At 42.8% G+C, this 11,341-nt stretch overlaps 1 protein-coding gene across 1 annotated transcript; it reads right to left on the reverse strand.

Annotated features, from left to right (window-relative positions):
• Window positions 1-1,259: 1,259 nt before the first annotated feature.
• actr5 (actin related protein 5) lies at window positions 1,260-10,937 on the reverse strand. The gene is made up of 9 exons (XM_084185151.1): window positions 10,527-10,937; window positions 10,123-10,361; window positions 6,974-7,143; window positions 6,644-6,861; window positions 6,330-6,467; window positions 6,072-6,170; window positions 4,301-4,440; window positions 4,024-4,156; window positions 1,260-2,412 (listed from the first exon to the last, which is right to left on the reverse strand). Exons 1-9 carry the CDS (start codon window positions 10,908-10,910, stop codon window positions 2,119-2,121), a joined length of 1,815 nt encoding a protein of 604 aa, XP_084041277.1. The 5' UTR covers window positions 10,911-10,937; the 3' UTR covers window positions 1,260-2,118.
• Window positions 10,938-11,341: the final 404 nt, after the last annotated feature.

Genomic DNA, 11,341 nt, shown 5'->3' on the forward strand with positions numbered 1-11,341 from the left:
TGATGTCAAGCAAAGAGGCACTGAGTTTGAAGGTAGGCCTTGAAATACATCCACAGGTACACCTCCAATTGACTCAAATTATGTCAATTAGCCTATCAGAAGCTTCTAAAGCCATGACATCATTTTCTGGAATTTCCCAAGGTGTTTAAAGGCACAGTGAACTTAGTGTATGTAAACTTCTGACCCACTGGAATTGTGATAACAAAGTAGATGTCCTAACCGACTTGCCAAAACTATAGTTTGTTAACAAGACATTTGTGGAGTGGTTGAAAAACGAGTTTTAATGACTCCAACCTAAGTGTATGTAAACTTCTGACTTAAACTGTAGATGGGTAATAATAAATAAAAAAGCTGACATTGAATATCCCTTTGAGCATGGTGAAGTTATTAATTGCACTTTGGCTGGTGTACCAATACACCCAGTCACTACAAAATACAGGCGTCCATTCCTAACTCAGTTGCCGGAGAGGAAGGAAACCACTCAGTGATTTCACCATGAGGCCGATGGTGACTTTAAAAAAGTTACAGAGTTTAATGGCTGTGATAGGAGAAAACTGAGGATGAATCAACAACATTGTAGTTACGCCACAATACTAACCTTATTGATAGAGTGAAAGAAGGAAGCCTGTACAGAACAAAAAAATATTCCAAAACATGCTAAAGTAATACTGCAAAGAATGTGGCAAAGCAATTAACTTTTTGTCCTGAATACAAAGTGTTATGTTTGGGGCAAATCCAATACAACACATTACTGAGTACCACTCTCCAGATCTTCAAGCAGAGTAGTGGCTGCATCATGTTATGGTTATGCTTGTAATCGTTAAGGACTGGGGAGTTTTTCAGGATAAAAAATAAACAGGATGGAGCTAAGCACAGGCAAAATCCTAGAGGAAAACCTGGTTCAGTCTGCTTTCCACCAGACAATGGGAGGTGAATTCCTCTTTCAGGAGAACAATAACCTAAAACACATGGCCACATCTAAACTGGAGTTGCTTACCAAGAAGACAGTGAATGTTCCTGAGTATCCGAGTTACAGTTTTGACCTAAATCTACTTGAAAATCTATGGCAAGACCTGAAAATGGTTGTCTAGCAATGATCAACAACCAATTTGACAGAGCCTGAAGAAATTTGGAAAGAATAATGTGCAAATGTTGCACAATCCAGGTGTGGAAAGCTCTTAGAGACTTACCCAGAAAGACTCACAGCTGTAATCGCTGCCAAAGGTGCTTCTACAAAGTACTGACTCAGGGCAGTGAATACTTATGTAAATTAGATTTCTGTATTTAATTTTCAATATATTTGCAAACATTTCTAAAAACATGTTTTCACTTTGTCATTATGGGGTATTGTGTGTAGATGGGTAAAACACATTTAGAAAATCATCCATTTTGAATTCAGGCTGTAACACAACAAAATGTGGAGTAAGTCAAGGGCTCTGAATACTTTCTGAAGACACTGTATATCTAACAGGACACAGTGTGGCAATACTACAATAGAGATCGAACTCTCTCTCTGTTTATCTATATAACAAAACATCTGTAAAAAAGGGATGTTCCTACATCCTAGTAATGCTTTACACGCTGCTGAAGAACTTGTAATGGCTGAACATTCAGTTGTTTGGTCAAAGTGTGTGGAAAAAAATCTACTGTGCTGTAGAGTAACACCACCCTGTGGCATAATGGTGTACTGCAGTAATACTTGTGGATATGGATGAATCTCTTCTAGATACAGCATACAACAAAGAAGAACTTGACAATCTAACACAAAACATTGTAGCTATACATACAGTATGTTTTTATTGCAATATTTGACAGCAAATGCCAGCTTGTGGTATCTAGATGTGTTGTTGACAACATATCCTTGAATGAATCTTAAACAGAGCTTGATTGCATTATAAAAACTCCACAGGTAAAAACCCAAATCATTTATGTGATGAAGAACAAAAAGGACTAACCTAACCAAGCAGCCCAATGCCTTCAGACCAGTCTATTGGTCCATCATCATCATCTGTGCTGCTTTGAAATCCCAAAATGCACAGCACCATGACATATACAGTGAGATTCACCCACCTAGTTTTGCTCTTTCTCATTTGTGCTCATGAGAGAAAGTGGAGGAGTTCAGGTTTGGGTCGGTGCCGAGGTGACAGTTGATGGAGAGGCTGAAACACTGTCGGGGGAAGCTGCCGTCATCGTGGTAATGGGCACTAACAGAGTTTCAGCAGGGCGCGGGACTGGTTTGGCGATCTTCATGGGGATGAAGACGTTGGAGGCACAGTGCTCGCTCAGATACTCACCGCCCCTTTCCTCGTAGTCCTGCCGGCTGATCCAGCCCTCCCCGCCAGGGGGTTGCTCCAAGGCCCAGTCCCGAGCCCCGTACCAGGCATCCACCGCAGGCCGCGACGCCATCATCACCTGGAGAGGAGAGTCAAAACAGTGGTTTACTATGCTGCTCACCTAAGTGTAATATGGCCCTCTCCTTATAACCATATTGTTTAAATTAAGACTTGTACAAGTCACTGAGTATTTATACCACTGGTACATAATATTATTGCCCAACTTTGTACCAACATTAACCAATATACAGTTGAAGTCGGAAGTTTACATACACCTTAGCCAAACACCTTAGCCAAATTCCTGACATTTAATCCTAGTAAAAATTCCCTGTCTTAGGTCAGTTAGGATCACCACTTTATTTGAAGAATGTGAAATGTCAGAATAATAGTAGAGAGAATGATTTATTTAAGCTTTTATTTCTTTCATCACATTCCCAGTGGGTCAGAAGTTTACATACCCTCAATTAGTATTTGGTAGCATTGCCTTTAAATTGTTTAACTTGGGTAAAACGTTTCGGGTAGCCTTCCACAAGCTTCCCGTGCTAGCACACGCTTTTTCAGTTCTGCCCACAAATTTTCTATATGATTGAGGTCAGGGCTTTGTGATGGCCACTCCAATACCTTGACTGTGTTGTTCTTAAGCCATTTTGCCACAACTTTGGAAGTATGCTTGGGGTCATTGTCCATTTGGAAGACCCATTTGCGACCAAGCTTTAACTTCCTGACTGATGTCTTGAGATGTTGCTTCAATATATCCACATAATTTTCCTTCCTCATGATGCAATCTATTTTGTGAAGTGTACCAGGCCCTCCTGCAGCAAAGCACCCCCACAGCATGATGCTGCCACCCCCGTTCTTCATGGTTGGGATGGTGTTCTTTGGCTTGCAAGCTTCCCCATTTTTCCTCCAAACATAACGATGGTCATTATGGCCAAACATTTCTATTTTTGTTTCATCAGACCAGAGGACATTTCTCCAAAAAGTACGATATTTGTCCCCATGTGGAGTTGCAAACGTAGTCTGGCTTTTTTATGGCGGTTTTGGAGCAGTGGCTTCTTCCGTGCTGAGCGGCCTTTCAGGTTATGTCGATATAGGACTCGTTTTACTGTGGATATAGATACTTTTGTACCTGTTTCCTCCAGCATCTTCACAAGGTAATTTGCTGTTGTTCTGGGATTGATTTGGAGGTCTACATTGTTTTTTCTGAAGTCTTGGCTGATTTCTTTTGATTTTCCCATGATGTCAAGCAAAGAGGCACTGAGTTTGAAGGTAAGCCTTGAAATACATCCACAGGTACACCTCCAATTGACTCAAATTATGTCAATTAGCCTATCAGAAGCTTTTAAAGATTACATCATTTTCTGGAATTTTCCAAGCTGTTAAAGGCACAGTCAACTTAGTGTATGTAAACTTCTGAGCCACTGGAATTGTGATACAGTGAATTATAAGTGAAATAATCTGTCTGTAAACAATTGTTGGAACAATTACTTGTGTCATGCACAAAGTAGATGCCCTAACCAACTTGCCAAAACTATAGTTTGTTAACAAAAAATGTGTGGAATCGTTGAAAAACAAGTTTTAATGACTCCAACCTAAGTGTATGTAAACTTCCGACTTCAACTGTAAGTTAAATGACACAACTGTGTCCTTAGGAGCAGTAAATGGCCACATACATAGACGTTTACTATACCTGGAAGTGAGACTGGAAGGGCCTCATGGCCAGCAGCTCTCTCTCTATTCTCTCCTTCATACCTGGATACTGTAGGTTCCCTCCCGTCAGGAACACGTTACGGGCCAGTGCCTCCTGCTGCTCAGGAGTATACCTGCACACAGTCAAGTCATGCAAACTATGATCAACCTCTTCAGCTACTATTTTAATCAAGTTCCAGTTATTGTGGCCATCTGCGTGTTGTTTTTATTGAATTTACATTCAAAAATGTATAGCGAGGAAATGTGCAGTAGATTACCTGGCTAAGACATACTGCAGAGTCTCCATCATGCCCATCTGGTCCTCTCCTATCAGCGACGGCTGGAAGAGGATCTCTGAGACTCGCAGGCGCTCCGTACCCACAAACAGCTGGTGGTACTCTGCCATGTTAAACACCGGCTGTGGGGAGAGGAGTTTGTCAACAGGGCTAGTGGAGCCTCCATCACAAGAGGTTTATACACAATCTATATTTCGTTCTGTATGAACGTTGTTCAGACTTGTGTTTATAGTGCCTTCGGAAAGTATTCAGACCCCTTGACTTTTTCCACTTTCTGTTACGTTACAGCCTTATTCTAAAATGGATTAAATAAATAAAATCCTCAGCAATCTACACACAATACCCCATAATGACAAAGCAAAAACAGGTTTTTAGAAATGTTGTTTCCATTGATCCTCCTTGAGATGTTTCTACAACTTGATTGGAGTCCACCAGTGGTAAATTCAATTGATTGGACATGATTTGGAAAGGCACACACCTGTCTATATAAGGTTCCACAGTTGCCAGTGCATTCAGAGCAAAAACCAAGCCATGAGGTCGAAGGAATTGTCCATAGAGCTCCGAGACAGGATTGTGTCGAGGCACAGACCTGGGGAAGGGTACCAAAATAATTCTGCAGCATTGAAGGTCCGCAAGAACACAGTGGCCTCCATCATTCTTAAATGGAAGAAGTTTGGAACCAACAAGACTCTTCCTAGAGCTGGCCGCCCGGCCAAACTGAGCAATCGGGGGAAAAGGGCCTTGGTCAGGGAGGTGACCAAGAACCCGATGGTCAGTCTGACAGAGCTCTAGAGTTCCTCTGTGGAGATGGGAGAACCTTCCAGAAGGACAACCATCTCTGCAGCACTCCACCAATCAGGCCTTTATGGTAGAGAGGCCAGACAGAAGCCACTCCTCAGTAAAAGGCACATGACAGCCCGCTTGGAGTTTTCCAAAAGGCACCTAAAGACTCTCAGACCATGAGAAACAAGATTCTCTGGTCTGATGAAACCAAGATTGAACTCTTTGGCATGAAACGCACCATCCCTACGGTGAAGCATGGTGGTGGCAGCATCATGCCGTGGAGATGTTTTTCAGCGGCAGGGACTGGGAGATTAGGCAGGATCGAGGCAAAGATGAATGGAGCAAAGTACAGATAGATCCTTGATGAAAATCTGCTCCACAGCGCTCAGGACCTCAGACTGGGGCGAAGGTTCACCTTCCAACAGGACAACGACCCTAAGCACACAGCCAAGACAACATAGGAGTGGCTTCGGGACAAGTCTCAATGTCCTTGAGTGGCCCAGCCAGAGCCCGGACTTGAACGCGATCAAACATCTCTGGAGAGACCTGAAAATAGCTGTGCAGCAACGCTCCCCATCCAACCTGACAGAGCTTGAGAGGATCTGCAGAGAAGAATGGGAGAAACTCCCCAAATACAGGTGTGCCAAGCTTGTAGCGTCATACCGAAGAAGACTTGAGGCTGTAATCGCTGCCAAAGGTGCTTCAACAAAGTACTGAGTAAAAGGTCTGAATACTTATGTAAATGTCTTATTTCCGTTTTTTTTTATTTATATAAATTAGCAAACATTTCTAAAATCCTGTTTTTGCTTTGTCATTATGGGTTATTGTGCATAGATTGATGAGGAAAAAAACAAATGTAATCAAATTTAGAGTAAGGCTGTAACCTAACAAAATGTGGAAAAAGTCAAGGGGTCTGAATACTTTCCAAAGGCACTGTATACCATTAAAATAGTAGAGAATATTTATTTACCTGCACATGCTTTTCTGTCTCTGCATTTTCCTCGCTGAAGTCTGGATCCATCTCTGTCACGCCGTCCCCTTCGTCCATTGGCTGCTCCATTTCTGAGGCCTGACAGAGGGAGATTTCTTACTTGTCAATAAGTTTATTCAGCAATTCATGTGACACTGTGATATGTTGCCATAGTCTAGGCTGTTTTGAAAGAACTGTTTCGTTGGACATTGTTGTCATCCTAATGCAATGCTATTGTTAGCTAGCCCCTATGATCACCTGCAAGAGTCGCTGCCTGCCCTGCTGCACCACCAGGCTCAGCTTGTTGATGTAGGACTGCAGCTCCTCAGCAGAGTCCATGTTCAGCTGGACCAGGTTCTTATGGAACTGCTCCAGGTAGCCGTCCTCCAACAGCTCCTATGCACACGACCAAACACACACACAGGCAACCTCAATGGATAAGACTGGTGGTTAGAATGTTAAGGAAAGCTTTAAAGCTTAGGTCTATATGGGAAATGTGGTGGTTTAGGGGAGAAAAGGGGAGCAGTTAAGGTTCATGGTTGACCAAGTGGTTAAAAGGTAATGGTTCTTGCCTGCACTGACAGTAGTTTATCCAGCCGCTCTTGGTCCTGCTGCAGCTTCTCCTCCCTGCGCCGGGCGTTGATCTCCTGTAGCCTGCGCAGCTGCTGGGTGCGTCTCTCCTGCCTCTCCTCCACACTCACCACGCCACCCAGCCCCTTGGCAGAGAAGGGCAACTGCATGCGGTGCACCTCCTGCTCATAGAACTCTGCACTGCGCCACTTCTCCAGCTCTGAGAGACACAGAGAGAGAGAGTCAGGAAATGAATCACATATAAAGCAAAGCACCACAATTCCTGTTTCATGTCATCTCACTACATCTCTCTGGCCCCATGGCAGGCAGACCTTGGTGGTAGTCTGTGGCTGTGTAGCTGTGTTCGTGGAGCAGCTCCTCCATGCGGCTGAGGGTGACGCCAGCCAGGTGACCAGGGTACTTCAGCTGGAGCAGACGCTGGAGGTAGGAGGCCGCCTGGTTCCCTCCCACGTTCACACGCTTACAGTTCCCTGCATCCAGCCTGGGGAAACACAAGAGGAAATGACGTTACAAGGTGTGTGGCATTTGTTAAAATGGCACATAGGCCCTGAGCAATGGAGCAACAGGAGCAGCTGCACCACCCACTTTCAAAATAGGGATGCAAACGTACAGTACGTTTTTGCACCCCCACTTTTTTACGAGAAAAGTATAAAGATCCATTCGGTAATTTGTCATTTTCAGTGATAAGTATTGTTTTGAGCTAGTCTGTATTATAATAGATACATCCGTTTTATATATGATATAATAGTTAACAAATTGCATTTTGCACCCCCTCCCCCGTAAACTCAAGATGAATGGTTTTGCCCACTGGAAAGTTTTGCTTCAGTGCAGTTAGAAAGCACTAGCTGCACAATTTTTCAAATGAAAAGGCACCTGCAAAATAAAATTGTTTATCTATTTTGTTGTTACATTTGCATTGTTGTTTCATGTCCAGTGGTGTTGGTCCATATAAATTGAGCTGCGTGCACCACCAGCAAATTCATTGTATCTTTTCACTTTTCCTGTACGAACCATGATGAGCACGGCATGTCTGATTAGGCTTCTCTGTATCACGGTCTTCCATCAGCCTACCAAAGGTTGCACATTAGCAGAAAACTGCATGTCCGGTACCTCGCGGGCTGTCTTTGAGTAGCTTGCAAGTAGATAGTGAGAAATAATCAGTAGGCCTAATATTACAGGCATTTAACACCATTCTGCATTTTTACCATCTATTTTCCCAACTTCAATCAGTTAAATCACATTGTTAAAATATTTTAATTCAGTTACAAAATTAACAGTCCTGGCTGAGCCCCATAGTTGAGCACACCGTGGCCACTTCGTGGTTACAATGTAGCCAAGCTGTGACTGTATGCACCAAATGAAAAAGCACAGGATATTTGAACCTCGATAAAACAGCTCTGTTGGTGGGCAAAAGGGGGCTAAGCCCCCTCCGTTGAAACTTGTGCCATCTCAGTTTAAGTTTTATGTTCCTATATAAAAAGAGCAAAAAAGTTCAAATGATTGCTTGTAGGGCTGTCCCCGACCAAAGTAAATCTTGGTCGACCTAGAATCGTCTGTTCTTTCGACCAATCGATTGGTCAACATTTTAAAACTTGTATTTTAATAAAATCAACTATATGTAGGCTACTGAGCTTGTCTGTTGCTTTAAGCACACTGTGATTAAATACACTATATATACAAAAGTATGTGGACACTCCTTCAAGTTAGTGGATTCGGCTATTTCAGCCACACCTGTTGCTGACAAGTGTATAAAATCGAGCACACAGCCATGCAATCGCCATACACAAACATTGGCAGTAGAATGGCCTTACTGAAGAGCTCAGTGACATTCAACGTAGCACTGTCATAGGATGCCACGTTTCCAAGAAGTCAGTTCGAATTTTCAATTACTCAGGAAGTTCAACAGATCATCAAGGAGGCTGCAACTCTTCTGAAAAGGTAAGAAACAATTTAGCTGGTGATTTTGATCAACATCTTGGTGGTATAGCCAGTGGTGTCATTCTCAGCAAAACCCTAGGGTATAGAATGGCTAAATGACTTATTTAGCCAGCCTATATTTTCGAAATGACCTTGCTTAGTGTGTAGGGCGCTGTTCATGGTGCCGATAGAGTACCAACCTGTCACTTCTTGGTCAAAAGCACTCAATGGTCTCGGCATTTGAACTTTTATGTTTATTGTGGTATAGGGGGATATAAGCAGAATTCAATATAATTCCAATGCAAGAACCCAAATAACGCCCTGGTTATAGCTACATATCGGTATGTTTCATTATAGAAATATATAACCATAGAAATAGAATGTAGGCTTTCTTGGTAGCCTATTGCTTTTCGTGGCTGTAAATAGAACTGTGCGTATTGGAAACGTGTTTATGGTAGGCCGGCATTGCTTAATTGATTGAGTGGGTGGGTCGAATTTGATCCACAGAAGTGTATTGTGCCGTATCGCAACGTGTTGCTGAACTCATGAGCTGCATCCATGTTTGAAGCAGGCCTACAGGCCTATTTATTTGGCAAGACAGCTGTGCATGGCTGCATCTCACTGTAGTAGGCTGTAGGCTATGTTTTGGTTATTTGCATTTGCCTTTGTTTACTGTGTTTTTTTGTTTACTGTTAATGTAACTAGCCTAAATATAGATTGTACTATGCCTTTATCGATCTGATATTTCGTTATATGCCTATAGTAGGCCTACCACTGTTCTGTTCTGTTCACATTCATTCGTTTGCATTTGAAGTTGTCGGTATTCTAAGCCAAACTGCTATTCAGTACTTTTGTTTTGCATGAATAACTAGGCTACTACTTTCAGCATTTAGTTTGCATTATTTTGGTAAGACAGCTGTGTACGGCTGAATTCACATAAGCTGTTTGTAATAGGGTAATTTACCTATCCATCTGGTAGCCTATATTCATTTCCAAAATGGCCTCGCTTTAGTGTGTTGGGTGCTGTCCATTGTGCTGACACCGCATAGCGGAGATGGGCTATAGATTTTGCAGCAACCTGTCACTTCAGAAGCTCTCAATGGTCTCGGAATTTGAACTTTATGTTTATTGTGGTATAGCATGATATAAGCAGAATGCTAGAACCCAAAAAAATAATTCCCCCTCACCGATTTCAACTGCACCCTTAATCACTTTATCCTGCCGCCGGGTCTGTCTGCTTGGCTTGGTAAGTAATATCGACTGGTAAGTAATATTACTTACCAAGCCAAGCAGACAGACCCGGCGCCAGGACAAATTGACTAAGGGTGCAGTTGAAATCGGTGAGGGGGGACAATTTCTACCCTCTTTGCATCAAATATGTATGCTGCTGAGACAAGTTCATTTTAACTTGTTGGTTCTTTCCCTAACTACTCTAGCATGACAACAAACAATAGAGGAGTCTGCTAAATACTAGACAGTTCTGGCTACCTGGTTGAGTATGAGTGGAGTCATTAAAACCTCATGTTACTGTGTAGAATCTTACCTTCCATTGATAACGGGTAGGATGTGAGAGCAGTGGTAGCCAGAAGAGAGGACAATGCCGGTGTGTGGGGGTGTGAGGTTGCTGAGAACGTTGTTGTAGTAGAGGCTGTACAGGCAGTCCACGCCATAGGACACATGAGGAACTCTGTAGCACTCAAAGAGCAGCTCTGACATCATCTGGCGACTGTGCAGCGGATTGCAGGGCGCCTCTGTGAGCACTATAGGATGTTCAACACTGCCCTAAAGATGGTAGAGAACGGAGAGAAACCACATCATATGTGGTTGAAGGAGCAACTATCTAGTTAGCTACCTTTGTCAGTAAGTTATATTCAAGACTGAGAAGGTAGAACGGTCTAAACAGGGCAAGCAACATAGGAAATTGTGCAACATAACTTGAACACTTACCTCAGTGCCAACTCCGAGGTGGCTGAATATGTAATCGAACATCAGTTCCTGTATCTCGAAGTTTACAACCACATTTCGGTCAAACTGGCTTTTCAGGAGCCATCGCACGGGCTCGAGGTTGGAGATGTCATTGCCGATTTGGGTTTCACTTCGCGCTGCCCCTCTGCTCCTTGCCGCCACGGACTTGAACAGAAGCCGCGGAGCGCCTAGTTCGTCCCCTTTGCATGCCCAACCTGCCCTTGTTTGAAAAGAGCCGTTATCTATTATTATCGGAACTGGTGATGGTTGTAAGCATTCGGCAGCAATCTCGAAAATCGGATCGGGAGATGATTTGTAGTCTTGAAATGAAAATATTTTGCATGTTGTTTCTGTTTTAGAAGTCATTTTGAAAGGGTGTTACTACAAAATATGGCCGACTAGAAAGTTTGTACCAGAACCTAAGAGTTCCGCGTAGCTCTCAGAACGCTTTGACATGTAACAATTATTAAAGGGGCAGTCAGCAGTTGCTACATACCTGTTTTTGACTTTACCAATTGATTCTTAAAGAATATAACTTATAAATGCCTCATGAGCTTAGTTTAACTGTTGTACCCCATCAGAACCCAAAATATAAGCTTGTTTTACTCCAAAGTTTGTAAACAAAGTAAATGTAAACAAACACTGTATAGCATCAAAACATGGTTAAAACTATACTTTTGATATCATTGATGGTTAGTCCATGCATCCATAGTCCTGTCTATGAATTTGAGAGTGATTACATTTCTCCAGCCCCATCCCTCAGCTTTCTACCGAAACAGTGGCAGGGTACCACTTTG

The sequence above is a fragment of the Coregonus lavaretus genome (genome assembly GCF_964263955.1).
Source record: "Coregonus lavaretus genome assembly, chromosome: 20".
Classification (NCBI taxonomy): Eukaryota; Metazoa; Chordata; class Actinopteri; order Salmoniformes; family Salmonidae; genus Coregonus; species Coregonus lavaretus.